The following is a 27,265-nucleotide window of genomic DNA, read 5'->3' as shown; positions in this document are numbered from 1 at the left end:
TGACTATAAGGGTACAGTTTTTGTATGTGATCAAAGTTGCTATCAGTATAAAACATACTGTTATGTCTATAAGATGTTTTATATAAGCCTTGTGGTAAACACAAAGCAAAAATCTATAATAGATTCACAAGACATAAGGAGAAGGGAATCATGCATACCACTATAGAAAATCATCAACTCGCAGAGGAAGGCAGCAAGAGAAAAAGAAAGGAACAGGGAACTACAAAACACCCAGAAAACAATAAGATGGCATTAGCAAGTCATTATCCAACAATAACCACTCCAAATGAGTGGACTGAATTCTCCACTCATAAGACATAGAACGACTGATGGATTAAAAAAAAAAAAAGGCCTACCTAAATGCTGCCTACAAGGGACTCATTTCACCTTTAAGGACACACATAGGGGGTTGGCCCCGTGGCCGAGTGGTTAAGTTCGCGCTCCGCTGCAGGCGGCCCAGTGTTTCGTTGGTTCGAATCCTGGGCACAGACATGGCACTGCTCATCAAACCACGCTGAGGCAGCGTCCCACATGCCACAACTAGAAGGACCCACAATGAAGAATATACAACTATGTACTGGGGGACTTTGGGGAGAAAAAGGAAAAAAATAAAATCTTCAAAAAAAATAAAATAAATAAAAATTATAAGGACACACATAGGCTCAAAGTGAAAGGATAGAAAAAGATAGTCCATGCAAGTAGAAACCAAAGGAGAGCATGGGTAATTACACTTATATCAGACAATGAAGACTTTAAGTCTAAAATGATAACAAGAGACAATGAAGATCATTATATAATGATAAAGGGGTCAATTTGACAAGAAAATATAACAATCATAAATATATATGCACCTAATCTTGGAGCACTCAGACATATTAAGCAAATACTAACAGATCTGGAGAGAGACACAGACAACCAAACAGTAATAGTAGGGGACTTTAATACCCCAACAATAACAGGTCATCCAGACAGAAAATTAACATGGAAATGTTGGACTTGAACAATACTTTAGACCAAATGGACCTAACAGCCATATACAGAACATTCTCTCCAACAGCAGCAGAATGCACATTGTTCTCAAGCAGACACAGAACATTCTCCAGGATGGATCATAAGATAAGTCTTAGTAATTTAGGAAAATTGAATTAATACCAAGTATTTTTTCAAAACATGATGATATGAAACTAGATCGATGACAGGAGGAATGCTGGAAAATTTACAAATATGTGGAAAGTAAACAACACACTCCTGAACAATCAAAGGGTCAAAGAAGAAATCAAAAGGGAAATTTTTAAAAATCACACAACATACCAAAAACTATGCGATGCTGCAAAAGCAGTTCTAAGAGGGAAGTTTATTGCAACAAACACCTACATTAAGAAAAAATGAAGATCTGAAATAAACAAGCTAACTTTACACCTCAAGGTATTAGAAAAGCAGAACAAACAAAGGCCAAAGTTAGCAGAAGGAAGGAAATAACAAATATCAGAGCATAAATAAATGAAATAGAGACTAGTAAAACAATACAAGAGAACAAGAAAACTAAGAGCTAGTTTTTTGAAAAGATAAACAAAATTGCAAACCTTTAGCTAGACTAACTTAGAAAAAAGGACACAAATAAATAAAATCAGAAATGAAAGAGGAGACATTACATCTGATAGCACATAATACAAAAGATCATAAGAGACCACTATAAGCAACAACATAATCCAACAAACTGGATAACTTAGAAGGAGTGGATAAATTCCCAGAAACATACAACTAATCCAGACTGACTCATGAAGAAATGGAAAATATAAACAGACAAATAACAAGGAAATTGAATCCGTAATCAAAAACCTCCCAACAAAGAAAAGCCCAGGATCGGATGGTTTCACTGGTGACTTCTACCAATATTTAAAGAAGAATTAATGCCAAACTTTCTCAAACTCTTCGAAAAAACTGAAGAGGAGGGAATGCTCCCAAACTCATTTTATGAGGCCAGCACTATTCTGACACCAAAGCCAGATAAGGATGCTACAAGAAAAGACAGCTACAGGCCAATAATAACTGATGAATATAGATGCAAAAATTCACAATAAAATATTAGCAAACTGAATTCAATAGCACATTAAAAGGATCACACGCCATGATCAAGAAAAATTAATCACTGAGATGCAAGGATGGTTCAACATAAGCAAATCAATAAACGTGATACACCACATTAACAATGAAACATAAAAATTATATGAATAGAAATCATCTCAACAGATGCAGAAAAAGCATTTGACAAAATACAACATCCTTTCATGATAAAAATTCTCAACAAATTGGGTATAAGAGGAACATACTACTACAGAGTAATGGCCATAAATGACAAGCCCACAGCTAACATCTACTCAGCAATGAAAGGCTGAAAGCTTTGACACAGATCAGGAACAAGACAAGAGTGGCCATTCTCTTCACTTTTATTCAACAAAATGATGGAAGTCCTAGCCAGAGAAATCAGGCAAGAAAGTAAAATAAAAGGAAGCCAAATAGGAAAGGAGGAAGTAAAATTGTCTTTCTTTGCAGATGACATAATCCCATATATAGAAAATCCTAAAGAATCCACCAAAAAACTGTTAGAACTAATTTTGAATTCAGTAAAGCTGCAGGACACAAGATCAACATACAGAAATAAGTTGCATTTAGGGTCCGCCCCATGGCCGAGTGGTTAAGTTCGGGCTCTGCTTCGGCGGCCCAGGGCTTTGCGGGTTCAGATCCTGGGCGCGGACATGGCACCACTCATCAAGTCATGCTGAGGTGGCATCCCACATACCACAACTAGGAGGACCCACAACTGAAAAAGCATATACAACTATGTACCAGGGGGCTTTGGGGAGAAAAAAGAAAAATAAAGTCTTTAAAAAAAAAAAAAAAGAAAGAAGTTGCATTTCCATACACAATGAAAGATCTCTAAAAGAAGTAAAGAAAATAATCCCATTCACAATAGCATCAAAACAATAAAATACTTAGAAATAAATTTAACCAAGAAAGTAAAAGATCCATACAATGAAAACTACAAGATATTGATGAAAGAAATTGAGGAAGACACAAATAAATGGAAAGATATCTTGTGTCTGCAGATCAGAATTAGTATTGTTAAAATGTCCATACTATTTAAAGCCATCTATAGATTCGATGTTAATTCCTATCAAAATTCCAATAGCATTTTCCACAGAAATAGAAAAAAACAATCCTAAAATTTGTATGGAACCACAAAAGTCCTGAAGAGCCAAATTATTTATGAGAAAAAATAACAAAGTGGGGGCATCACACTTCCTGATTTCAAACTACATTACAACGCTATAGTAATCAAAAAAGTATGGTACTGGCATAAAAATAGACACACAGACCAATGGAATAGAATCCAGAGCCCAGAAATAAACTCTTGCATACACAGTCAACTAATATTTGACAAGGGAGCCAAGAATACTCAATGGGTAAAGGATAGTCTCTTCAATAAATGGTGCTGAGAAGCAACATAACCATATGCAGAAAAATGAAATGGGATCCCTATCTTACACCACTCACAAAAAAATAACTCGAAATGGATTAAAGACTGAAACGTAAGACCTGATACCATAAAACTTCTAGAAGAAAACATAGGGAAGAAGCTCCTTGACATTGGTCTCAGTAACTATTTTTTTGCTACAACACCAAAAGCACAAGCAACAAAAACAAACAAGTGGGACTACATCAAACTAAAAGGCTTCTGCACAGCAAAGGAAACAATCAGCAAAATGAAAAGGCAACCTACAGAATGGGAGAAAATATTTGTAAACCATATATCTGATAAGGGATTAATACCCAAAATATATAGAGAACTCACACCATTCAATAATAATCAAACAATCTGATCAAAAAATAGGCAGAGAAACTGAATAGACATTTTCCCAAAGTAGACATACAAATGGCCAATGTACCTGAAAAGATGCTCAACATCACTAATCATCAGGGAAATGCAAATCAAAAAGCACAATGAAATATCACCTCATACCTGTTAGAATGGCTATCATCAAAAAGAAAAGAGAACTTCTGGATAGTTACCTGAAGAAAATGAAAACACTAACTGGAAAAGACACATGCAGCCCCATGTTCATTGCAGCATTATTTGCAGTAGCCAACATATGGAAACAATCTAAGTGCCCATTGAGGGATGAATGGATTAAGAAAATATGGTGTATTCTTCACAGAAATAGAACAAAGAATCAAAAAATTTATAAGGAACAACAAAAGACCCCGAATAGCCAAAGCAATCCTGAGAACAAAGAACAAAGCTGGAGGCATCACACTCCCCGACTTCAAAACATACTACAAAACTATAGTAATCAAAACAGCATGGTACTGGCACAAAAACAGACAAACAGATTAATGGATCAGAACTGAAAGCCCAGAAATAAAACCACACATCTATGGACAGTTAATCTTTGACAAATGAGCCAAAAACATACAATAGAGAAAGGAAAGTCTCTTCAATAAATGGTGCTGGGAAAACTGGACAGCCACATGCAGAAGAATGAAAGGAGACTATTGTCTCACACCATATACAAAAATTAACTCCAAATGGATTAATGATTTGCATGTAAAAACTTAAACCATAAAAATCCTAGAAGGAAATATAGGCAGTACTCTTTTTGACATCGGTCTTAGCCACATCCTTTCAAATACCATGTCTACTCGGGTAAGGGAAACAAAAGAAAAAGTTAACAAATGGGACGACATCAGACTAAAAGGCTTCTACAAAGCAAAGGAAACCATCAACAAAATGGAAAGACAACCCACCAACTGGGAGAAAATATTTTCAAATCATTTATCAGACAAGGGGTTGATATCCAAAGTATATAAAGGACTCACACAACTCACCAAAAAACCCCAAACAACTCGATCAAGAAATGGGCAGAGGACACGAACAGACCTTTTTCAACAGAAGATATACAGATGGCCAACAGGCACATGAAAAGATGCTCAACATCGCTAATCATTAGGGAAACGCAAATCAAAACTACAATGAGATAGCACCTTACACCAGTCGGAATGGCTGTAATTACGAAGACCAAAAACAACAAATGTTGGAGAGGATAGAGAAAAGGGAATGCTCACATACTGCTGGTGGGAATGCAAACTCGTGCAGCCACTATGAAAAACAGTATGGAGATTCCTCAAAAAACTAAAAATAGAAATACCATATGACCCAGCTATCCCACTACTAGGGTGTCTACCTAAACAACTTGATATCAACAATCCAAAGTAACATGTTCCCTTTGTTCATTGCAGCACTATTCACAATAGCCAAGACATGGAAACAATCCAAGTGCCTATCAACCGATGATTGGATAAAGAAGATGTGGTATATATACACAACGGAATACTACTCAGCCATAAAAAAGACAAAACCATCCCATTTGCAACAACACAGATGGACCTGGAGGGTATTATGCTAAGTGAAATAAGCCAGAATGAGAAAGACAAACATCATATGATTTCACTTATATGCAGAGTATAAAAAAACACATGGACAAAGAAAACAGTTCAGTGGTACCAGGGGAAGGGGGGTGGAGGATGGGCTCAGGGGGTGAAGGGGAGCACCTATGTGGTGACAGACAAGAAATAATGTACAACTGAAATTTCACAATGGTGTAAACTATTATGAATCTGAATTACAAAAATCATAAAAATTATAAAATAATAATAATAAAATAAAGGCACTACATATACCTTAAAAAAAAAGAAAGAAAATGTTGTGTATAGATAATACAATGGAATATTATTTGGCCATTAAAAGAAGAAAACCTTGCCACTTGCAACAACATGGATAGACCTTGAGAGCATTTTGCTAATGAAATAAATCAGACAGAGACAAATATTGTATGATCTCACTTATATATGGAATCTAAAAGAAAAAAAACTGAGCTCATAAAGAGAAAAGATTAGTGGTTGCCTTAGGTGAGGGGTTGAGGTGGGCAAAATGGGTGAACGGGGTTAAAAGGTACAAATTTTCAGTTAAATAAATGAGTTCTGGGGATGCAATGTACTGCATAAGGATTATAGTTAACAACATGGTGCTGCATATTTCAAAGTTGCTAAGAGAGTAGATCTTAAAAGTTCTCATCACACCCCAAAACATTTGTAACTATGTACGATGATGGATGTTAACTAGATTTATTGTGGTGACCATTTCACAATATAGACAAAGGTTGAATCATTATAGTGTACATCTGACCATTTCACAATATATACAAAGGTTGAATCATTATACTGTACATCTGAAACTAATATAATGTTATATGTCAATTATATCTTAATTTAAAAAAAGAGAAAAGAAAACAAATGTTGGGGAGGGTGTGGAGAAGCGTGACCCCTTGTGCACTATTGGTGGGAAACTGACACAGCCACTATGGGAAATAGCATGGAGGTTCCTCAAAGAATTAAAAATAGAACCACCATACGATCCAGCAATTCCACCTATGGGTAAATATCCAAAGGAAATGAAATCACTATCTCAAAGACATATCTGCACCCCTATGTTCATTGCAGCATTATTCACAATAGCCAAGACAAAGAAATAACCTAAATCTCCATCAATGGATGAATGGATAAAGAAAATGTGGTACATCTATACAATAGAATATTATTCAGCCATGAGAAAGAAGGAAATCCTGCCATTTGTGACAACATGGATGGACCTTGAGGGCATTATGCTACTTGAAATAAGTCAGACAGAGAAAGACAAATACTGTATGATCTCACTTATACACAGAATCTAAAAGAGCCGAGTTCATACAAACAGAGAGTAGAACGGTGGTAACCAGAGGCTGGGAGTGGGGGAAATGGGGAGATGTTGGTCAAAGGGTACAAACTTCCAGTAACAAGATGAATAAGTTCTGGGGATCTAAGTTATAGCATGGTGATTATAGTTAACAATACCATATTATCTACAGTACTTGATAGCTGTTAAAAGAGTAAATCTTAAATATTCTCACCACAAAAATGAAATGGTAATTACGTGATGTGACAGAGGTGTTAGCTAATGCTATGACAGTAATCATTTTGAAATATATAACTATCAAATCAACGCATTGTATAACTTAGATTTACACATGTTATATGTCAATTATATCTCAATAAAGCTGGGGAAAATGTATTTTTTGAAATTATAGAAAGTTATATCAAAAAGACTAAGTTTTACTGTATATAAATGTTTTAAATTTAAGGCTCGAACAAGGCATAAAATATTGACACACATAACTTAAAGACTTAAATGTAAGACCTGAACCCGTAAAACACCTAGAAGGAAACACAGATGTTATAAATACAGATGTTACACAACATAGAAGAGAAAAGAGAGGTTAAGCAAAAATGCTATAGTCTTGAATTGAATTGGAAGTATCAGTATAAACTCATGATGCATTTTACCTTTAAAAATGTGATATAAATGAATGCATATACAATATAGATTAGATGTAATATAATAGAGGTAAAATAGAAGAAGGTAAGTAAAAATGCTGTAATCTTGAATTTGAATTGGACATAAATTGTTACAATCTCTGTGGAAAACAATTTCATGATATCTAGAAAAGTTAAATATTATACATACCCTATGACTCATTGGTATATATCCTAGAGAAATTGTTAAATATGTGAAGCAAGATAAGAATGTCTAAGGATGTGCACAGATATGATCTCTATACAAGCTGTGAACTAGAAACAACCCAAATAGCCATCAACAGTATGATGCTTAAACTGCTTGTGCTGTCTTCATCAATGGAATATTACCTAGCAATCAAAATGAATGACTACACCAACACACACACATGGATAAGTCTCTAAAATGTAAGGCTGAGCAGAAGTAAATGCAGAAGAAAACAGGTAGGGTGATTTGACTAATATAAAATCCCAAAGCATTCAATCCCAAGCAATAATTTAAGAACACGCACATAGGTGGTAAAACTATATGGAGAGAAGTGAAGGAGAGATCAACATGATTCAGCACAATAGTCACCCCGGAGAGGGTAACCATAGGAGGATGTGCCCGGAGCAGGGCACCTGTGGGATGCTGGTTATGTTCCATTTCTCAGGCTGGGAAGATCCACCGGTACGTGCTCTCCTTTTCTTTAAACTGTATATATATATGTTTTGATCCTCACTATACACGAAATACCTCTCGATACAAAATTGAAAAAGAAAAATCATGACTTCAAGTTGAACCCCAAGGTCAGGACAATGCGACAGGGTTCTGGGTCTAGGGAGCATTTTTAGGGTGGGCAAAGCTTGAACATCCTTACAAGCCACTCTCCCTATGATGGTGGCCAGGGGGAGGCCAGGGCTGCTGCAGGCCAACGAGCTTATGTTTGAGAAGGAAAGGGAGGAAGGGGCCCACACTTCCTCTTGATGAAGACGTGGGAAAGGGTCTTGCCCCAGCACTGGGCTGGGTGGGGAAGGCAGACAACCAGGATGAGGCAAAGGAGGTTCAGAGCAGGACTGAGGGGTGGGACGAGCCCCTGCAGCACACAGAGGAGGGGAAGAGATGCAGAACGGTGTGTGACCCAGGGTGGGACTTGCAGAGAGGGCTGCTCAGATGGCCCTGGCCCTGAACGTCCACCAGCGTAGACGTGGCCCCAGGGGTAACACACAGGGTCTGCAGTTGGCTCACTGGCCCCTTCTCAGGAGAGGGCTGACCTGAGTCAGGGACACCACTGTGACCTCAAGGCCAGACTAATGTCTGGCTTGGACCACGAAAGCAGGAGCCTGACAGTCTTTACATTGTGTCGTCTCTGAGTCCTGTGTGCCCCCAGCAGGTACAGCCCAGCCAAACATCAGCAGGTCTCACGGACACAGGGTGTGCCCATGCATGCAGAGTCACACACACCATTGCTGAGTGACACAGATACTGCCCCACGCAGGGACCCACATACAGTCAAATGCCTTATCCTACATCCACTCACCTAAGTGGTAACAGTTAATTCACTTTTTTTTCAGACTGCAGCAAATCTTTTATTACATTTAATTAGATCTCTCCATAATGTCTCAAATGGTATCAAACACCATTTCGTCTCTCTAACACAGAGCAGAGCGGGCATCAGTAACCAGGCAAGAAGGGTTCAATTCCAAGCTTCTGACCACACCCCACGGTGACCAGGCACAGTTTCCATGTCATCTTCTCACCTTACCCCACTGGGTGTCCCACACAGCTGGTCGCCCCAGTAGAGACAGAAGTTTCTATCTCATATTGGAAGAACAGGAAGTTGAGAGACAGAAAATCCAGTGAAAACACATTGATCTCAACTCAACTGAGTTTTTTAAAAAAGCAAACAAATTAGTTGTTTTGAACGGAGAGAGAAGAGCAGGCATGGGATTATGAGTCAGATCTGTGACAAAGGCTGGTAGCTATACAGGGCACATTGCAAACTATCATATGCAAACTATCGTCCGATATTTTAAAATGAAGTGGCTTTCGTGGCTTTTTTTCTTTTTTGGTATTGTAAACGTGTGCTGTGTGATATTACCGGAATTTAATTTAAAACATCTTGTTTTGCAAACAAAACAAAATTTAAAGCCTTTAAGGCGAGCATCTCTCTAAGGAAAAAAGGAAGGCATTTGTGCCAGCCCATGGCCAAGCGCTTGAGTTCACCTACTGGGCTTCGGTGGCCCAAGGTTTCACCGGTTTGGATCCTGGGCACGGACACGGCACTGTTCATCAGGCCACGCTGAGGCGGCATCCCACATAGCTCAACCAGAGGCACTCACAACTAGAGTATACAACTATGTACTGGGGGGCTTTGGGGAGAAGAAGAAGAAAAAAAGAAGGCATTTGTTAAGAAACTGTTAGGAGGTCCAGCAAGACCGCCCTCAAGACTCCTCAGCATGACCCTGAGAGCTCTTCTCCTCTGTTCCTCAGAATTAAACTGGGTTTTGATGGAACAGAAGCCACCGCTGCCTCCTATGTCTTCAAGCTTGTCTTTCTCCACATCCATCCTGTAAGGAAGACAAAAAGGTGTTTCATCTTTCTCAGCTTCTTCTTTGAACTGCTGGGCACAGCCCAGGAAAGCCACCACCGCATGGGCAAACCTGTTGTCCCAGAAAAACCACAACTCTGCAGAATGACACAATGGCGGCTCCTTAGATCTGGCAGTCAGAGGCCAGATATGAATAGCTGCCACAGGGAACAAGTCAATACCTCTGGACCGTCAGACCCATCTGATTGGCTGAGGCATGGAGCAGCAACCCCGCCCCCTCTCAAGCAGCATTCACCTCATTCCATTCCACAGGAACACCGGGCAGGCGACCAGGTCTGCAGTTACTGATTGTGCCAAACCGTCCACGGTGACAGATGTGAGAGGTCGCATTAAAGACATTGATTTTCTTCAGCTGCATCTGGGCATAACACATCTGGTTTTCTATGCTCTTGAGCCCATCCTCCAGTTCCAGCTGTTGTCATTTAAATTCACTGTGTTCCTTCTGGTACTGAGCTTCCTCCAGATCCAGTCTCTCAGCCTCAGAAAAGACCCTCTCAAGATTTTCTGCCACAGTGTCAGGGTGCTTTTCCACATCTTCCAGCTCCCGGACCAGCCTCTCCTCCTCAAGTGCCAACTCCCTTAGCTCCACCAGCAGCTGTTCAGTGTCATCCTCACTCATTTGCTCAAGTCCTCCAAACAGCGTTGGCAGTTCTGACACTCATGTCCACTGACGTGGTCTAAAAGAGAAATCTGTGCGTTCTTCACACAGTAGTGATCCCACATCTGTCTGGCCCCACAGGATGTCAAAAAGGTACCCAGTGACCTTCAGTCTTCAGCTCTGTTCTCCATGGCGCCACCGTCGGATGCCTCCCCGGTCAGAGTGAAGCTGCTGGTACTTTCCGCAGACATCATCCCGGCTGGGGGATGAATCTGCCAGACAGACCATCCCGGCAGGTTTCGATAAACAGCTCCTCCCCTGAGTTAGCTTCTTCCCCCTGGGTCTCTCCTGGTTTCTCTTGGGCTGGGGCGAGTGATGGAGCTGTGAGTTCCTGGATGGTGACGTGGTCCAGTTTCGGGGGCTGGCTGCAGCACTGGCACACGAAGCTGGCCTGCACGGTGCTTGTGGGAGTCTGTGACTGCTGCATCCCTCGGGACCTGGAGCCACCATCCTGGTCCAGTCTACTGTGGCGGTACCATGGCCTCAGGTCGGCCCAGAGCAAGGCCTCCAGAACTGCTGTCACCAGGTCTTCAGCTACTTCACAGCCCACCCAACAAGAGTAAGTCATTTTACTGAGCATCTGCTATGCACCTATCAGTGTACTAAGTGCCTTACATGGACCGATCCACTCATTTAACCAATATTCAGCAGCACCTCAGGAACCACATGCTGGGCAAGGAGCTGTGTACAGCTGTGACCACTGCAGTCACAGACCCCAACCCCATGGAGAGTGGGGTCTCGGGGGAAGACGACCCTGGAAATGCCCATGTGGGGTGTACATGCTCTTACATACATGGGCAGGCAGCCTCAGACAGGCCTCAGCATCCCAAAAGAACTCCCCCGACCCAAGCCCCCTCAACTGCTGCACCCCTCCCAGGGACACTAGAGACAGTTGGCCACTCTTGATGCCTCCCCTTCCTTCCCGCTCCCCATCCCCCTGGCTCTGGCCTGGTCTCCCCCACTGCTGCACTGAGACGGCTTCATTCAAGGTCACCGGTCATCCCCATCTTTCCAAAACGCCTGCCGCAGCCCGTCTCCTCCCTCAGCCCTTCTTCAAGGCTTCTCTGACGCCACCCTCTCCCTATCCCCAGCCCGCCTCACTGGTTGCCCTGCTCCATCCCCCTTGCCAGGGGTAAATGTGGGAGCCCCTCAGGGCTTGGCTGGGGCCCCTTCTCTTTGCTCTCATCCTTTCCACGTGATCTCAGCCATGGCTCCAAAATGTCTATCTCCTTCCCTTACTTCTCCCCGAGCTCGACTCATACATCCAACTGCCTGCTCCACGGGACAGACGTCTCCAATGGCAAGACAGAATTTTTGATTTACACTCCCACACAAACCTGCTCTCCTGCGTCTTCCCCTCCAGGGAAATGGCAGTGTATCCACCCTGTTGCTCAGTTCAAAAGCCAGTGAGTTATTCTTTGTCCCAGTCAGACCAAGTATAATAAAGTCTTTAAATATGTTTTTTTAAAAACAAGAGAGAGCAAGAAGGAAGAAAGAAGGAAAGGGAGGGAGGGGGGGAGGGGGTCCTCGTCACAGCTAAATGCAGTCTTTCCCCACTGACCCCTAGCAGTGCGACTCCCACATCCCTACCCAGGGTTCCTGTGGTCTTCCCTGTGTCCTCAGGACTCTGGCCCCACGTCCACATGGGTGGCCCCGGACCCCCACACATGACAAGGTCAGCGACATCTCTCTGCCTCCCAGTTCGCATGGTGTAGGCCTGGTCAGGTTAATCTCCTCCATGGCAGACACAGCCCTCTCTGCCTCTCTGCCAGGGGGATCCCCTCCACTCCCGGAGGGAGCCCCTCTCCCCAGGGTCAGTGATTCCCTGTCCTCAGGGTCAGAGTTGACCAAGTGGTTGGGGGATGGAAGGAGAGAGCTGAGCCGAGCTGGGCAGGGCGACGGCAAGGGGTGGTTCGGGGACAGGCTGAGACTCTAAGCCCCGCCCTGGCTGCAAGGACAAGAGGCGTAGGTGAGAGTCACACAGCTCAGGAACGTGGCAACACCAGGCCAGGGACTGGGCAGAGGGCCCAGGGGATCAGCACCGTTGCTCAGCAGGAAAAGGAAGCTTCCAAAACAGTTTGGGATTGAAGGGGGTAAGCTTCGGACCTGGTGAAATGCCTCTCCCGGGGTTTGAGCCCCACCCTCAGGGTCCTCAAAACCAACAGCGGACGGGAGCACTGATGGCCCAGGTGCTGTCACAGAGAGGTGAGTGAGCCAGCTGTGTCACCCAGCTGCCTGTGACAGGTGTGTGGCAGGTAGCTTCAGGCAGGCAAGACGGAGTTTGTAGGACAATCATGTAAGCAGTGGGCAGGGCAGGTGTGTGCGACACAGGCAGGTACATCTGCACAGCAGGCGTGGAGGAGTGTGCACTGGTGTGGGAGTATGTGACAGGCGCACCAGCACCACTGAGAAGAGCTTCTCCCCCAAGTGCCAGACGTTCAGGGACACACCCTGATGTCCCCGATGACCTTCTCAGGCCCCTTCTGCCCTGCTGGGTAACCCTCCTTGCAGGACAGGAGAGGGTTCGCCTGTGACACACACTCCCAGCTTAAGGAAGACAGCCCAGTGGTGTGCTGAGGGCTGGAGAGGAAGATAGAAGGGGAAAAGGCACCTCCGGCTCAAGCTAGATTTCCCTTGGGTTCTCCAGGTTCTCACACACCTCCTTGGCTCTCTGTCGCCAGGAACCAGGGACCTGGTGAGGGCCTGTTGCCTCAGACTGGTCCTGCTACCCCAGGAGACAGTGCCACACACAATTCCTCCCAAGATGGCACAGGAAGAGCCCCCGATTTCCACCCCAGGCCACATGGGCCCTCCCACCTCTGAGCCCCCCACCAGTCCTGCTTTGAGCATTCACCCAGCCCCCAGAGCACGTGCACACACACCCCTCTCCCAGCCAGGTACTCACCACACCCACTCAGGGAGCATGCAGACCCGATGCCCACACACCATACGGGGACGGGTCCTCCAGAGCTGCGCCGGGTGGAAGGTAGGTCACCAGCGACCTAGGCATTGCCCCCACTCCCAGACCTGTCCTCAGTCCCAACCCAAGTCCCCCAGGAGCCCCCCACCAGCTGAATCTACTCCTACCCCCACAGCCACCACAGCCCTGGCCCCTCCCAAGTGCATCTGCTAACTAGAACTGCATAGAGCCGGGGACCAGCCTCAGGGATGGGGGTTGAGGTGGGAGGGGAGATGGTGAACACAGCCCCACACATCACAGCACTCACCCCAACACCACCAGGACAGGCCCACCGACCTCGAGTCATTCCGTAACCCAAGCTGCCCTGCAGACCCCTGCTGCTGTGGATTCCCAGGCCAGCCCCTCCCAGCTCCCTTCAATCACTGCCCCAACTGCCCATCCCCTTCCAGGGAGAGCAAGCCCACAGGAGGCGCTCCAGGTGACCTGCAGTTCAGCAAGCTCTCACCCGTGTCCTGGCCCAAGAGAGGCCAGGAGTACTGAGCAGGAGGGCTCAGCACCATCCCCTCCTAGCCTAGGACCCTGAGGGCACCCCATGCCCAAGACCCACCCCCAGAAGCCTCCATGAGCCCACCATCCCTGCCAACATCTCACACACACACACACACACACACACACAGAGCAGTGGCCTGGAGGGCTGGCCTCTAGGCATGAGCACTGAACCGAGGGCCTTGCACAAAGGCACACACACGTGTACTGCCTGGGGCTCACAGGCACACACTCGATGTGCAGTGTGTATAGTATCTGTGCATACTCGTGTTCTTGGGCCTCTATAGGCCACCTGTGGCTCCTTCACTGGGCAACTCAGGCTGCACTTGCACTTTCAAACCAAGGGGAAAGGGGGAGACCCTAACTCAGAACCCTGAAGGCCAGGACAGGGTCTGGCTCAGGCTGTAGTTCCAACCATATGCCAGAGACCATGCAGACAAGAGTGAACCAGCCAGACACCCCCAGCGCGGAGAGCTCGCCATCTCGTGAGGAGATGGACATCCTTACAGTAAGCACTCTTATTCTCTTGACATGAAAGTGCAGGTGGAGGGGTCCCCAGGTGCTGACATCAGGGGAGGTATCCAAGAGACAGGTGAGTCTGGCACCTGGGGTCGGAGGGTCATGGACAATCCACCTGGCTCACAGCCTGGCTCTCACACTGCTCCCTCAGTCTCAGAAACCACCAGGTCAGCGTAACTCCTGAAAATGGCCTGGAAGATGCCGCTTTTGGAAAATGAGCTTGGGGAGCAGGGGCCCACCAAAAATTCTGGGTGTTCAGTGAAGTCTAATAACTGGGAGCCTGGTTTATTCACGAAGCTGAGATCTGAAAGATGTAACCAGGAGTTAAAGCATTGGGCAGGGAGTGCAAAGGCTCTGTGGTAAGAGGGATGGTGGTGGTCACCAGTCCCGACAGAAGGCAATTTGGGACCCTGGAGCCCAGAGAGAAAGGGCAAAGAGCAGCCAGAGATGAGGCCGCTGCCCCCCAGGGCCATGCACTCCCTTGTCTCGGGCTTCTAACAAGGATGGAACATAAATGTGAAGGGGGCTCCAAGCTGTGACAACTCCATCCAGCTGGGCAGGGAAGCCTGGTAACCAGGATGGAGCAGGTATGAAAAGCAATGGTGACCGCCATGGCTGGAAGGTCAGGGGCCACCTCCAAGACAGCCACAAACGAAGAGAAAAGAGAAGGGCTGAATTCACAACCAGGAGAAACCAAGGGCAAAGCGGCTTCGACATCAGAAACAAATCAGAGGGCAATCAGAAGCTTTGTGATAATTGGCTAGAAGGCCAAGCAGCCCAGCTCAGGAGGAAGACAAAGCCAGAAAACAGCCTCCATTCCTGGAATTCACTCTCCTGCCCCACTAGGATCACCTCCTCCAAGAAGGCACCCTGATCCTGTCAAAGTCCCCTTCTCGGGAGACACACACCCACCTTTTCAGGACCTCCATATTTAAATACTTGGTTAACAATCACCAAACTCCCCACGTTCTTGCTTCCTCAGCCCACCAGGGGAACCCCCAACCCCAGGCCTCAGCCCAGCCAGCCTCGCTGGCTGCCACCAGCCGTCCTATGCACCCCAGTGGGCGCTCCCAGACAACACTCTGGTTCCTACCACTGGCTCCCCCAGATGGACGACCCTACAAGCAAAAAAAGCCCACAGCTAACAGCAGGGAGAAGAGAGGACAAGAGCAGGAACCAACAGGGGGCGCTTCAGGTGCCCACGGGACCAGATGGACTTATGTCACAACACCCCATGAGAACCACTGCGATGGTCCATCCAGATGAGGGGTGTCTTGACCCCCCCAAGTGCAAACCCAGCAAGAGCGGCAGTGAAGTGCATGCCTCCCCAGGCTGACGTGTACTCAGAGGAAAAGGTGCATCTCCATCTCCCCAAACCACATTTCCTTAGGTCACGGCTCTCAAGACACAGACAGAACCCCACACTACGCTCAAGTCTGAAAGGCAGACACATAGTTTGAGATTTTAGAGGAATTTATACAAAAATAGTTAAACTACAATGTTTTTACCACCTGAAAACTAGATGTATGATATACAATTGGACATCTGTGCACTTCTCATTTTTCTAAGAAATAACAACTGTGGGCCAAGGTTTTAGAAGAAAACTATATTCTTTTAAAGAAAACGAAAATATTCTTGAAGGAAAAACTTAATTTAAGTCAAATCCTCTGCTTTTGTTGTGGGGCCTGATAGACAGGGCTTTCCCGCCCAGGTGCTCCCCCTGCATGCAGGGGGTGCCCACACGGCATCTGTGGACGAGACCTGTGCTGGAATTCCGCGTCAGAAGGTTCTCCTCCCGAGGTGAAGGATGGGGTGGTTGGAGGGGGATGGTCCCCCAGCCAGGAGCCAGGGATGGGGAGATGAGGCGGGATAGTGGCTTAACACACCCATCAGATGTCAGGTGGCCAAATCCCACAGCGACCACCATGGCCAAGGCAGGGCTCCTTTGCAGGCCCCTCTCCCCAAAGGTGTGACTCCTCGACCCTCCCGTGACCCCATCCACACAAAGCAGCCTTCCCACCCACCAGCCGGCACACTGCACACCTGCCCTCCGCCAAGTCCCCTGCCAGACCACCCCCTTCCCTGGGGAGCTCAGGGAGGGGGTCCCAGGTCCCTTCCAAACAGGGAAACTGGCTACCACTCTGAGGCCAGTCGGGGGAAGGTGGCCGTGTACCCCGTGCCCCTGCACGCGGTAGAGGCCGTCTCCAGCCCCGTGACCCACAGCCGGTCTGGGAGCCTGCCCCTGAGGCCGCGGGGCACAGGCGGTCCCGCAACAGAGGCCAGTGCTGGGGTGGGGTGGGGGGCAGGCAGAGCTGGGAAAAAGGGACACGGCTTGAGGAGGCACAGACGGTGAATAAATAGAAGCAGCTTCGCCGCGGGGCCGGCCCCTCGGACAGCAGCTGGGGGCAAGTGGGGTGGGGCCAGGGTGGGAGCACGCAAGCTCGGACTCTGACCTGGGCCACCCATCCCGCCCACACTCACACTCACACTCGCACCCACACCCCCGTCCCCGCCCCCCCAAGGTCGGGCTCCCTGCCCTGCTCAGAGCTCAGTGACGTGCACGGCAGGGGAGGGAAGCGGGCCTGGCCGGAGGCGCCGCAGGTGGCAGCGTCGGCACAGCAGGTGGCCCTCCAGGGGGTAGCAGCGGCGTCCGTCCTCCCCGCTCAGCTGCAGCCCGCAGTCCTAGGGAAGAACACAGCCCCAGCAGTAAGGTCAGCAACGGGGAGCCTGGCAGGGCAGTCAGAGCAACGCGGGGCAGAGCTGCAGGGCTGCGAGCAACTTCCCAGGGCCTCTGGCTTTTACTTTTGGGCGGGGCATCAGGAGCCCAGAGCTGGACACCCCGGACTGGAGGTGCCTCTCAGACATCCAGAGAGACAGTGAGGAGGCGGGAAGTGGACAGAGGACCAGGCAGCAAATGGGGCATCAGCGTAAACAGTTGACAGTTTTTAACAAGGAAACAACAGGTTAGTCTCCGAGGGAGCGCAGATAACCAGAAAAGAGAAGAAGACAAAGAGCTGAGCCTGGAAGGCTCCAACACGAAGAGGCGGGAAGAAGAGGATGCGAGTCAAGGAGATTTGAGGGGAAAATACAAGTGAGGAAACCTAAAAAGGGACGGTCCTAATGGCACAGCGAAGAGAGCATCAAGGGGGGAGTGCCCAGCGTGTGGAAGGTTGCTGACTTAGGACAGCGACACTGAGAAGCATCTCCCGGATCTCCTCACATGGGGGTCACTGGTGACCTGGGGTGGGGGGGCGTCAGATGCCTGACCCCAGTGGCCTTAAGAGACAATGGAAGAGAAGAATTAGAGACATCAAGTAAACAAGGAGTTCTACTTATGTCCCTTGCTGCGGTCTATCTTACAGGGTAATTTCCTCTAACAAGTTACATGATTCCTATATGACTCTGTGAATAACCTGCAGGAAGTGGGGGTGGCCATGGAGGGTGTGCTGCCAGAGACAGGGGCACTGGGTGAGACCAGCGGGATGCCTTTCTCCTTCCTTTTGCTCCCCCAGCCCCAAGGAGGCCCCTCCAGGTCACCCTCTCACTGCATCCAGGGCTAGACTCTGGCCTTGAAGCTTTGACGCTTGTCACCCAAAGGCCCTGAGAACAACACCTGCCCGAGCCACACCAGTCACAGAGCTGGGCTGCTGTGACGGAGCATCACGTCCCAAGTCACCCCGTCCAGGTGTCCTCCCTGTCCTGCCACAGCCCTCTGACTGGGCCCTGCCACTAACCACCACACGCCAGAGAGAAGGAACAAGGGGGCTTGGAGACCCTAGTTCCCATCCAAGGGGCCCCCTGGGGACAGCAGCCCCGGGACTCCGCTGTGAACCAGCAGCTTGACCTGCTCTTCGACTCTCAGCATCCTTTCCCTAAGGACTGTGCTCAGCGATCCCAAGGGGACGGCACGGTCCCCAGGACAGCAGAGCGAGACAGCAGAGCAGGATGCCCCTGTCGGAGCGGAGCCAAGGCCACTGTGCACCCCATGCCTGCTCCTGCTCCCCCAGCAGGACTCCTGCTCCCATCAGGCCACCTGCCCCAAAAAAGACAACCTGGCTCCAAATGGACCCTGCTTCCTACTGGCCAGTTCTCGCTGCCACGCCCTCCTGCTCCTCCTTGGGGCTCTTTCTGGTTTCTCCTTCCTCTCTGTTCCCTCATTCTCGGCCTCCCCCTGTAGCTGCTTTGCCTCCACACATCCCCTGAATTTTGGTGCTCCTGGGGCTGTCCTGAGCCCTGCTCCTTCCCCTATTGCCCTCCCTGGAGGATCTCCTTTCCTCCCCCGGCTTCCACAGCCGCCTACATGCCCCCACCGGGGCTCCAGCTTCTGGCCATGATGGTAAGAAGGACTGGATTTCCCGTCCGTCCTACCTGTAACAATGAAAAACTGGGCAAGAGACATGAAACAATGATTCTCGGACTCTGAACAATGGGCAGGGCAGGTGGATGACCTCTGAGAGAAGGGAACTGATGCAGTGAGCCCTACAGCGCCCCAAGTCACTACCTACAGAGATTTTCCAGGCTGCCCTCGAATTGAGAATTCAGGAAGGTGAAGGCGACTAGAAACCGGGGCGCAGGATGGCAGCAAGGAGAGAGGTAGACATGCCAGTGACACCCACTTCCTCCCCCTACAGCCAGTGTCTGAACGCCAGCACATCTCGCTGCCGCCTGGACATCTCCATTCGGGGGTCTGCAGCTACTGAAAATGAGAGCGTCTTACCCCTCCTCCTCCCGCCCCTACTCTCCTAGGGTCCGAGTGGACACCTCCCAACCCCCACACTTCCACGTCCCGTCGCTGACCAGATCCAGTCCCTTTTACTGCCCTAACCCTCACTCAGCTCAGCCCTGGACTCACTCAACTCAGTCCCTGAGCCCAGGACTACAGCTCCTCCCCAGCAGCCTCTCAGGGACCGCCGGCCCCACCCCGTTTTTCTCCTTTCATTCTCGGCATGGCGGTGAGTGCCCTTTCTAAAATCCAAATGCTATTGCACCATCCCTTTTTGATCATTCTCCACTGCCCTCAGGATAAGTCCACACTCCTTAGCGCATGTGGCTTTCTGTTCCAGCTCCTGCCAACTTCCAGTGAGACAAAACAACACACTCACCACCTTTGCATCTAAGCACATTCTGCTTCCACTGCCTGGAAACGCCCTTCTCACTGCCTCCTTGGCTGACTCTTAGTCAGCTTTCAAATCTTAGTTTGGCTGTTACCTCCTCCAGAGAGCCTTCCCTGATTTTCCAAGGCCTCCTATGTGCTCTGACAACTCCCCTTGCTCCTACTCCCCTGTGTAGATACTGCCTGAGTATTTGTCTCTCCCAGGACAGTAGGGACCGTCCTTCTTTTCTTGACCTCCTCAGCATCCCATATACTATAAATCCTCGAGACACACTTGTTTGCATGAGAAAGAGGGGCTGAGAGAAAACATATCTTGGGGAGAAGGGAGAGGGCTCCCTGGGGAAGACAGGTAGAATGGGGCAGGACTGTGAAAGAGGAGGTGGGCCCGGGGAACACCCAGAGAGAAGGAGACCTGTGGGGAGGGGTCTGCCCCAGCCACCAGCCTCCCGGGAGGGCCCAGGCTCACCTCACAGTGATAACATTCCACGTGGTAGTCTCTGTCCATGGACACCACACGGATGGTGGTCTCACAGCCCTGGGGGAAGAGGCGGGGTTCACACATGATAAGCAAGCTGGGTTTTGAGGGGTGCTGTGCGTGGGGGACACACCGACACAACATGCTCTTATGGCAGATTGCCTCCACGCCCATGTGGGCACTGTCATCAGTGCTTCCAGGGGGCCAGAAGAGGCATGGCTAGGTGCACACAAAAGGATGTGCACATGCCCGAGGCCAGCCTCTCACAGATGCAGTCGACAGCAGACACATGTGCCCACGAGAGCCATCCCGTGGTGTCAGTGTGTGTGCACATGTTCTTCCTGGCTCTTTGGAGTCAGGAAAGACCCCTGCCAGGGCTGCTTCCCCAGGCCCAGCAGCTTGGGACAGAACCAGCACGTGCGGAAGACCCAGTACCTGAGGGAGCTGCACCTCCCAGGGATGTCTCCTGCACAGACCACACCCTTCTCTCATCTGCTCCCCCGCCTCCTCAGCCTGCAGGGCTAACAGAGCCAGGGAGCAGTGCTCACATCCATGGGCAATGGAGTGGAGGGCGGCAGTGGGGCAGCCAAGCAGCAGGGGCCACCATTTCCTCTCACTCATGCAGGGACACTGGCACCCTGCGGGCATGGGCACAACACACACCCCTTGGCCCTGAGGGGTATGGGGCAGGAGCACCTGCTCATCCCTCCCGTTGGGGCCCAAGACCTGGGGCCAACCCGGGCAGGGCCAGGCACCTGATCATCTCCAGGGGAGTGGTTCCTACCTGTGCAGGGAGGATAGGACGGGCACAGGAGGCACATTTTGGTGCAAAAACCCTGGAGGAATAAAGGAAACCAGAAGTGACCAGCTGAGTGACCAGACACCAAGGGCACAAGGACAGGTCCACCCACAGTAGCTTTGTGACACGGCCCGAGCATCAGGCCCCTTTCCTCGTATGGACACGCTGGGGTGGCAGCAGCCTTTGCCATCCCTTCTCGGCACTGGCCTTTTATGTGGCTCCCCAATTCACCTCCACCCCATCACTTCCTCCAGGACGGCTTCAGGTTCTGCCCTGCCCTCTCCCTCGTGCTTCCTGTGAACTCCTTGCCCCTTAATGTCCAAGTCTGGGCCACCGTTAGCTGAGACCCCTGCAAAGCCTGCCTCCAGGCTGTGTATCAGGGACCTGTGCCAACATCAACCCCATGCAAGGCAGCGGCACAAGCCCAGAGCTCTGAGGGCTGAGCCTGGAGCCACAGCAAGGGAGAATGGATTGGCTGCCAATATGGGTATCAGGCAGGCAAGTAAAAGACACTGCAGAGACTCCAAGCCCCCACCCCAGACAGAAGGGGCCTGGCCTGGCCCTGGGAGCAGAGGGACTGCTAGGCAGGGCAGCCAGGAGAGTCCCCACCACTAGGAGGAGGGGAGCATGTGAGCAAAGGCAAGGAGAACAAAGACATGGCTGGTGGCTGAACCACCAGAGAGAGAGGACTCGAGGCAGAGATTTGTGCCCACCCCAACCACTGAGAGCACAAGGTGAGGCCGGAAGTGAAAAGGCCAAGAATGGAGAGCACAGGCAGGCAGGCTAGGAGAATGCTTCCAGGGAGGCAGAAGAAACAGGGGGAGTCACACCTGTTCCACAGCGCCAGCTACTCACGTGTGATAGTCTCTGACACAGTAGATGTTGTTCTCCACATCCACAGTGAAGGGCACCCCATCCAGGCACTCATTGCACACGGAGCACCGGAAGCAGCCTGGGTGGTAGGACTTCCCGAGGGCCTGCAGGATCTGGGGGTGGGAGGCACCAAGGGGTCAGTGCAGGTGGAAGGCTCAGCACAGCCCCCGGAAGAGGCCCTGGCTCTGAGACCCCAGCAGATCTGCAACAGGCGAAAGAGCGGGGGGGCCCTGAGACTCTGCCCATGTCAGAGGGGCTCCAGAAGCCTGGGGAGGTTCTCACCATCTCCATGATGAGGTGTCCACACACGCTACACTTGTCAGCCGTTTGCTGGAACCCGGAGTACTGGGAGGGGACACAGGATCCAGGATGTTACATGACAAAGGGGCACTCACCACCCAGCCAGCACCTGCCTCCTGGCCTCAGGCGTCCATGTGAATCAGAAGGAGGCTCCCCACCCCTGCCCCGACCCAGGGCACAGCTTTGACTCACCAGGAAGTCCTCTTGGCAGTACACTTTCTCACCCACGTTGTAGAACGCTTTCCCTCGGAGTCGTCTCCCTGCAAGGACGAGGGTGGAGAAGGGGGTCCCTGGGCCACTGGAGACCAGGGGTGAGGCCCCTGCTGCCACTTCTCAGCACCCTCCTCCAACAGATGAGAAGCGGATTACAGACAAACTTTAAAATTTCCCTTGAATGTCATGTTATCATTACACTAATTAATATTTTTGTAAAATTTAAAACATCATGTCACCAGAACTGTTGTAAGAGGTTATCAAAGCAAATATATGAAGAACTTTTCAAATTTAAATTGACATTTGGATTAATATAAAAAAACAAACATTCGCTTTAAGTTCAGTTGAATTCAGATCCGACTTTTCAGAATGAATTTTCTTAATCCACGAGCGTTAGAAGTACAACTCTCACCAGGTGAAGGAGCCCAATATGAAAGAGCTGTCCCCTATTTCAGGGATGCAAGGATGGTTCAACATCTGCAAACCAATCAATCAATGTGATATACCACATGAACAAAACGAAGGATAAAAATCACATGATCATCTCAACACACAGAAAAAGCATTTGAAAAAATTCAACATTCATTTATGATAAAAACTCTAAATAAAGGGAGTAGAGAGGAAACATACCTCAACACAATAAAGGCTAACATTACACTCAACAGTGAAAAGCTGAACGCTTTTCCTCTAAGATCAGGAATAAGACCAAGATGCCCACTCTCACTACTTTTATTCAGCATAGTAGTGGAAGTCCTAGGCACAGCAATTAGGCAAGAAAAAGAAATAAAACGCATCCAAATCAGGAAGGAAGAAGTGCAGCTATCACTAGTTGCAGATGACACAGTATTATATATAGAAAATCCTAAAGACTCCATCAAAAAACTGTTAGAACTAATAAACAAATTCCACAAAGTCGAAGGATATAAAATCAATACACAAAAATCTAGTGCATTTTTTACGCTAATAATGAACTATCGGAGAAATCAAGTAAACAATCCCATTTACTTTTTATTTTTCTAAAGATTTTTTTTCCTTTTTCTCCCCAAAGACCCCCGGTACATAGTTGTGTATTTTTAGTTGTGGGTCCTTCTAGTTGTGGCATGTTGGACGCCACCTCAGCATGGCTTGATGAGTGGTGCCACGTCTACACCCAGGACTCGAACTGGCGAAACCCTGGGCCGCCAAAGCGGAGTGTGCAAACTTAACTACTCGGCCATGGGGCCAGCCCTAACAATCCCATTTAAACTGCATCAAAAAGAATAAAATACCTAGGAATAAATTTAACAAAGGAGGTAAAAGACCTGTATGTACACTGAAAACTGTAAAACATTGATGAAAGAATTGAAGACCTCACAAATAAATGGAAAGACATTCCATGCTCATGGATTGGAAGAATTAATATTGTTAAATATCTATACTACCCAAAGAAATATACAGATTCAGTGCAATCCTTATCAAAATTCCAATGGTACTATTCACAGAAACAGAAAACACAACCCTAAAATGTATATGAAACCTCAAAAGATCCCAAATAGCCAAAGTAATCTTGAGAAAGGATAAAGCTGGAGGCATCACGTTCCCTGATTTCAAACTGTATTACACAGCTATAGTAACAAAAAAAGTATGGTATTGGCACAAAAACAGACACATTAAAAAAAAAAAAAACCAGACACAGAGATCAACGGAATAGAAAGGAGAGCCCAAAAATAAATCCACACATATATGGTCAATTAATTTATGACAAAGGAGCCAAGAACATACAATGGGGAAAGGACAGTTTCTTCAATAAATGGGAAAACTGAACAGCCACCTGCAAACAGAATAAAAGTGGACCACTATCTTACACCACATACAAAAATTAATTCAAAGTGGATCAAAGACTTGAATGTAACACCTGAAACCATAAAACTCCTAGAAGAAAACACAGGAGAAAAGCTTCATGACATCAGTCTTGGTGACGATGTTTTGACTCAGACACCAAAAGCAAAAGCAACAAAAGCAAAAATAAAGAAGTGAGACTACACCAGACTAAAAAGCTCTGCACAGCAAAGGAAACAACAAAATGAAAAGGCAACCTACTGAATGGGAGAAAATGATTACAAATCACAAATGTGATAAGGGGAAAATATCCAAAATATATAAAGATCTCATAAACTCAGTAGCAAAAAGAGAAAAAATCCAATTAAAAAGTGGGCAGAAGATTCGAATAGACATTTTTCCAAGGAAGACATTTTTCAAGGCCAAAAGGTACATGAAAAGATGTTCAACATCACTTAATCGTCAGGGAAATGCAAATCAAAACCACCATGAGATATCACCTCACACCTGTTAGAATGGCTATTAGCAAAAAGACAAGAGATAACAGGTGTTGGAGAAGATGTGGATAAAAGAGAACCCTTGTACACTGCTGGTGGGAATGTAAACTGGTGCAGCCATTATAGAAAACAGTATAGAAGTTCCTCAAAAAATTAAAAATAGAACTATCATACGATCCAGCTATTCCACTTCTGGGTATTTATCTGAGGAAATGAAAAGACTAATTTGAAAAAATGTCTGCACCCCTATGTTCACTGCAGCCTTATTCACAATAGCCAAGATACGGAAACAAGCTAAGTGTTCATTGATGGATGAATGGATAAAGAAATTGTGGTGTATACATACAATGGAATATTATTCAATCATAAAAAAGAATGAAACCTTGCCATTTGTGACAACATGGACTGACCTCAAAGACATTATGCTAATGAAATAAATCTGACAGAGAAAGACAAAAACCATATGATCTCTCTTATATGTGGAGTCTAAAAAAACAACCACCAAGCTCACAGACACAGAGAACAGGCTAGTGGTTGCAAGAGGTGGGGGTTGGCATGTGGGAGAAACAGGTGAACTATTTTTTTTTGTTTTTAGTTTAAATAAATTAATCAAAAACAAAAAAAGAAAGAGGCGTCCCTGTCAGAACAGCAGCCCCAGCAGACCTGGCAGCAGCTGTGAGAGGCATTCCCATTGGAGTCAGGAGGAAGACAGCAAGGCCTAACAAGCAACAAGAGGGAAGCCCCTCCACCAGAAGAAGTGATGACGGGCATCATCGCAAGCCTGTAGCCAACATCAGGCATAACGGCCAAACAGCAAGTGCTTCTCCCCTCAGGATTCAACACCGTACCAAAGGCCCCAGGCAGTGCAATCAGACAGGTGAAAACAATAAAAGGTTGGAGACGAAGAAGTGAAACTATCTTTAAACACAGATGACATGACTGTGTTATGTAGAAAATCATAAGGAATCTACAAAAAAACTACTAGAACTAATCAATGGGTTTAGCAAGGTTGTAGGATAGATGATCAGCATATGAAAATCAAATATATGTTTATCTTCTAGCAACAAATGATTGGAAAATGAACTTACAATTTTTAAAATTACATTTATAATAGCATCAAAAAAAAACCATAAGCGGGCCATCCCGGTGGTGCAGCGGTGAAGTGCGCACATTCCGCTTCGGCGGCCCAGGGTTCAAAGGCTCGGATGCCAGGTGCAGACATGGCACCGCTTGGCAAGCCATGCTGTGGTAGGTGTCCTACATATAAAGTAGAGGAAGATGGGCATGGATGTTAGCTCAGGGCCAGTCTTCCTCAAAAAAAAAAAAAAAAACCCCATAAAATACTAAGGGATAAATTTAATGAAAGATGTATCTGACCTTACTCTGCAAAACCAAACTTTGCTGAGAGAAACTTTAGAAGACCTTCACAGGGAGATGTACCATTGCTGGAAGATAGTTCTCCATTGGGTCTCTCCCATTTCTGCCCATGTTACAAACAAAGGGCTGGCAGCTTTCGTTCTGGATTATCTTTCCAAGAGCATTTGTGGAGCAAACTGCTTAGAAGACAGAGAGAGCACCTCCCTCGGAAGCAGACAGCAGGTGTGTTTGCCGTCCAGTATAATAAAGATAACGTGTTTCTCCAGGAGAGGGGTCAGACAGCTTTGCTGGAAACTGATTCTAATAGGAGATTTTTTTTTTCGATTTTTCCTTTTTCTCCCCAAAGCCCACCAGTACATAGCTGTGTACCTTTTTTTAGTTGTGGGTCCCTCTAGCCGCAGCATATGGGACGCCACCCCAGCATGGCCCGATGAGCGGTGCCGTGTCCGCGCCCAGGACTCGAACCAGCGAAACCCTGGGCCGCCGCAGCGGAGCGCATGAACTTAATCACTCGGCCACAGGGACTGGCCCCTGGAAACCCATTCTAAAATACCGGAGCTCCCTAAGCTCAGGGTTCCTCAGCCCTGCCATACACCTACTGCATGTGCAGCATTCACCTGGGCCACTCCACGTCACTCCTGTGGGACTCAGGAGGACACGCAGAACTGATGTGAACATGAGGCTCGTGCCCCTTGAGGTGCTCAGTGTCTGCCCCAGGAGGCTCGTGTCTCCAGCCAGCATCTGCGAAACGGCGGCTGGCTAACTTGTCAGCTTGCAAGCAGGGAAAAGTGTCAGACCCTGCACAGTGCCTGACAACCAGCTTTATGGCTTCAAATGTTCTGACATCAATTCTCACCAAACTGATCTAGACATTCAACGCCACTCAGTCAAGATCCCAGCACTCTTTTTTGTGTGTATGTGGAAACTGATGTGCCAATTTTAAAATGTATATAAAAATACAAAGAACCTAGAATAGCCAAAATAATCTTGAAAAAGATCAGCAAAGCTGGAAGACTTAGACTACTTAAGATTTATAGTAATCAAAACAGTGCAACATCGGGGTAAGGAGAGACAAAAAGATCAGTGGGACAGAACAGAGTCCAAAAACAGACCCCTAAAT

General features: G+C 47.6%; 1 protein-coding gene and 1 pseudogene across 6 annotated transcripts in view; both read right to left on the bottom strand.

Moving 5' to 3' along the window:
• Positions 1–27,265, bottom strand: part of WTIP (WT1 interacting protein) — a 79,283-nt gene that overhangs the window by 35,964 nt on the left and 16,054 nt on the right. For 2 of the 6 annotated variants that reach the window (XR_011422290.1, XM_023649515.2), the window contains 6 exons: positions 22,433–22,500; positions 22,223–22,285; positions 21,923–22,053; positions 21,053–21,104; positions 20,260–20,328; positions 16,136–17,362 (listed from right to left, as the gene is read on the bottom strand). Coding sequence is in view for 2 of the 6 variants with exons in the window: in XM_023649515.2 (XP_023505283.1) it covers positions 17,222–17,362; positions 20,260–20,328; positions 21,053–21,104; positions 21,923–22,053; positions 22,223–22,285; positions 22,433–22,500 (524 nt within the window). In the remaining 4 variants the exon portion in view is untranslated. Of the gene's footprint in view, positions 1–9,496; positions 9,997–16,135; positions 17,363–20,259; positions 20,329–21,052; positions 21,105–21,922; positions 22,054–22,222; positions 22,286–22,432; positions 22,585–27,265 lie in introns of those variants that run through there. The other 4 variants (XM_023649516.2, XR_011422289.1, XR_011422291.1 and 1 more) reach the window with 4 other exon arrangements.
• Positions 10,003–11,410, bottom strand: LOC106782171 (beclin-1 pseudogene; annotated as a pseudogene).

The sequence above is a fragment of the Equus caballus genome, chromosome 10 (genome assembly GCF_041296265.1).
Source record: "Equus caballus isolate H_3958 breed thoroughbred chromosome 10, TB-T2T, whole genome shotgun sequence".
NCBI classification, from domain to species: domain Eukaryota; kingdom Metazoa; phylum Chordata; class Mammalia; order Perissodactyla; family Equidae; genus Equus; species Equus caballus.
This window is presented reverse-complemented; position numbering and strand designations above follow the sequence as displayed.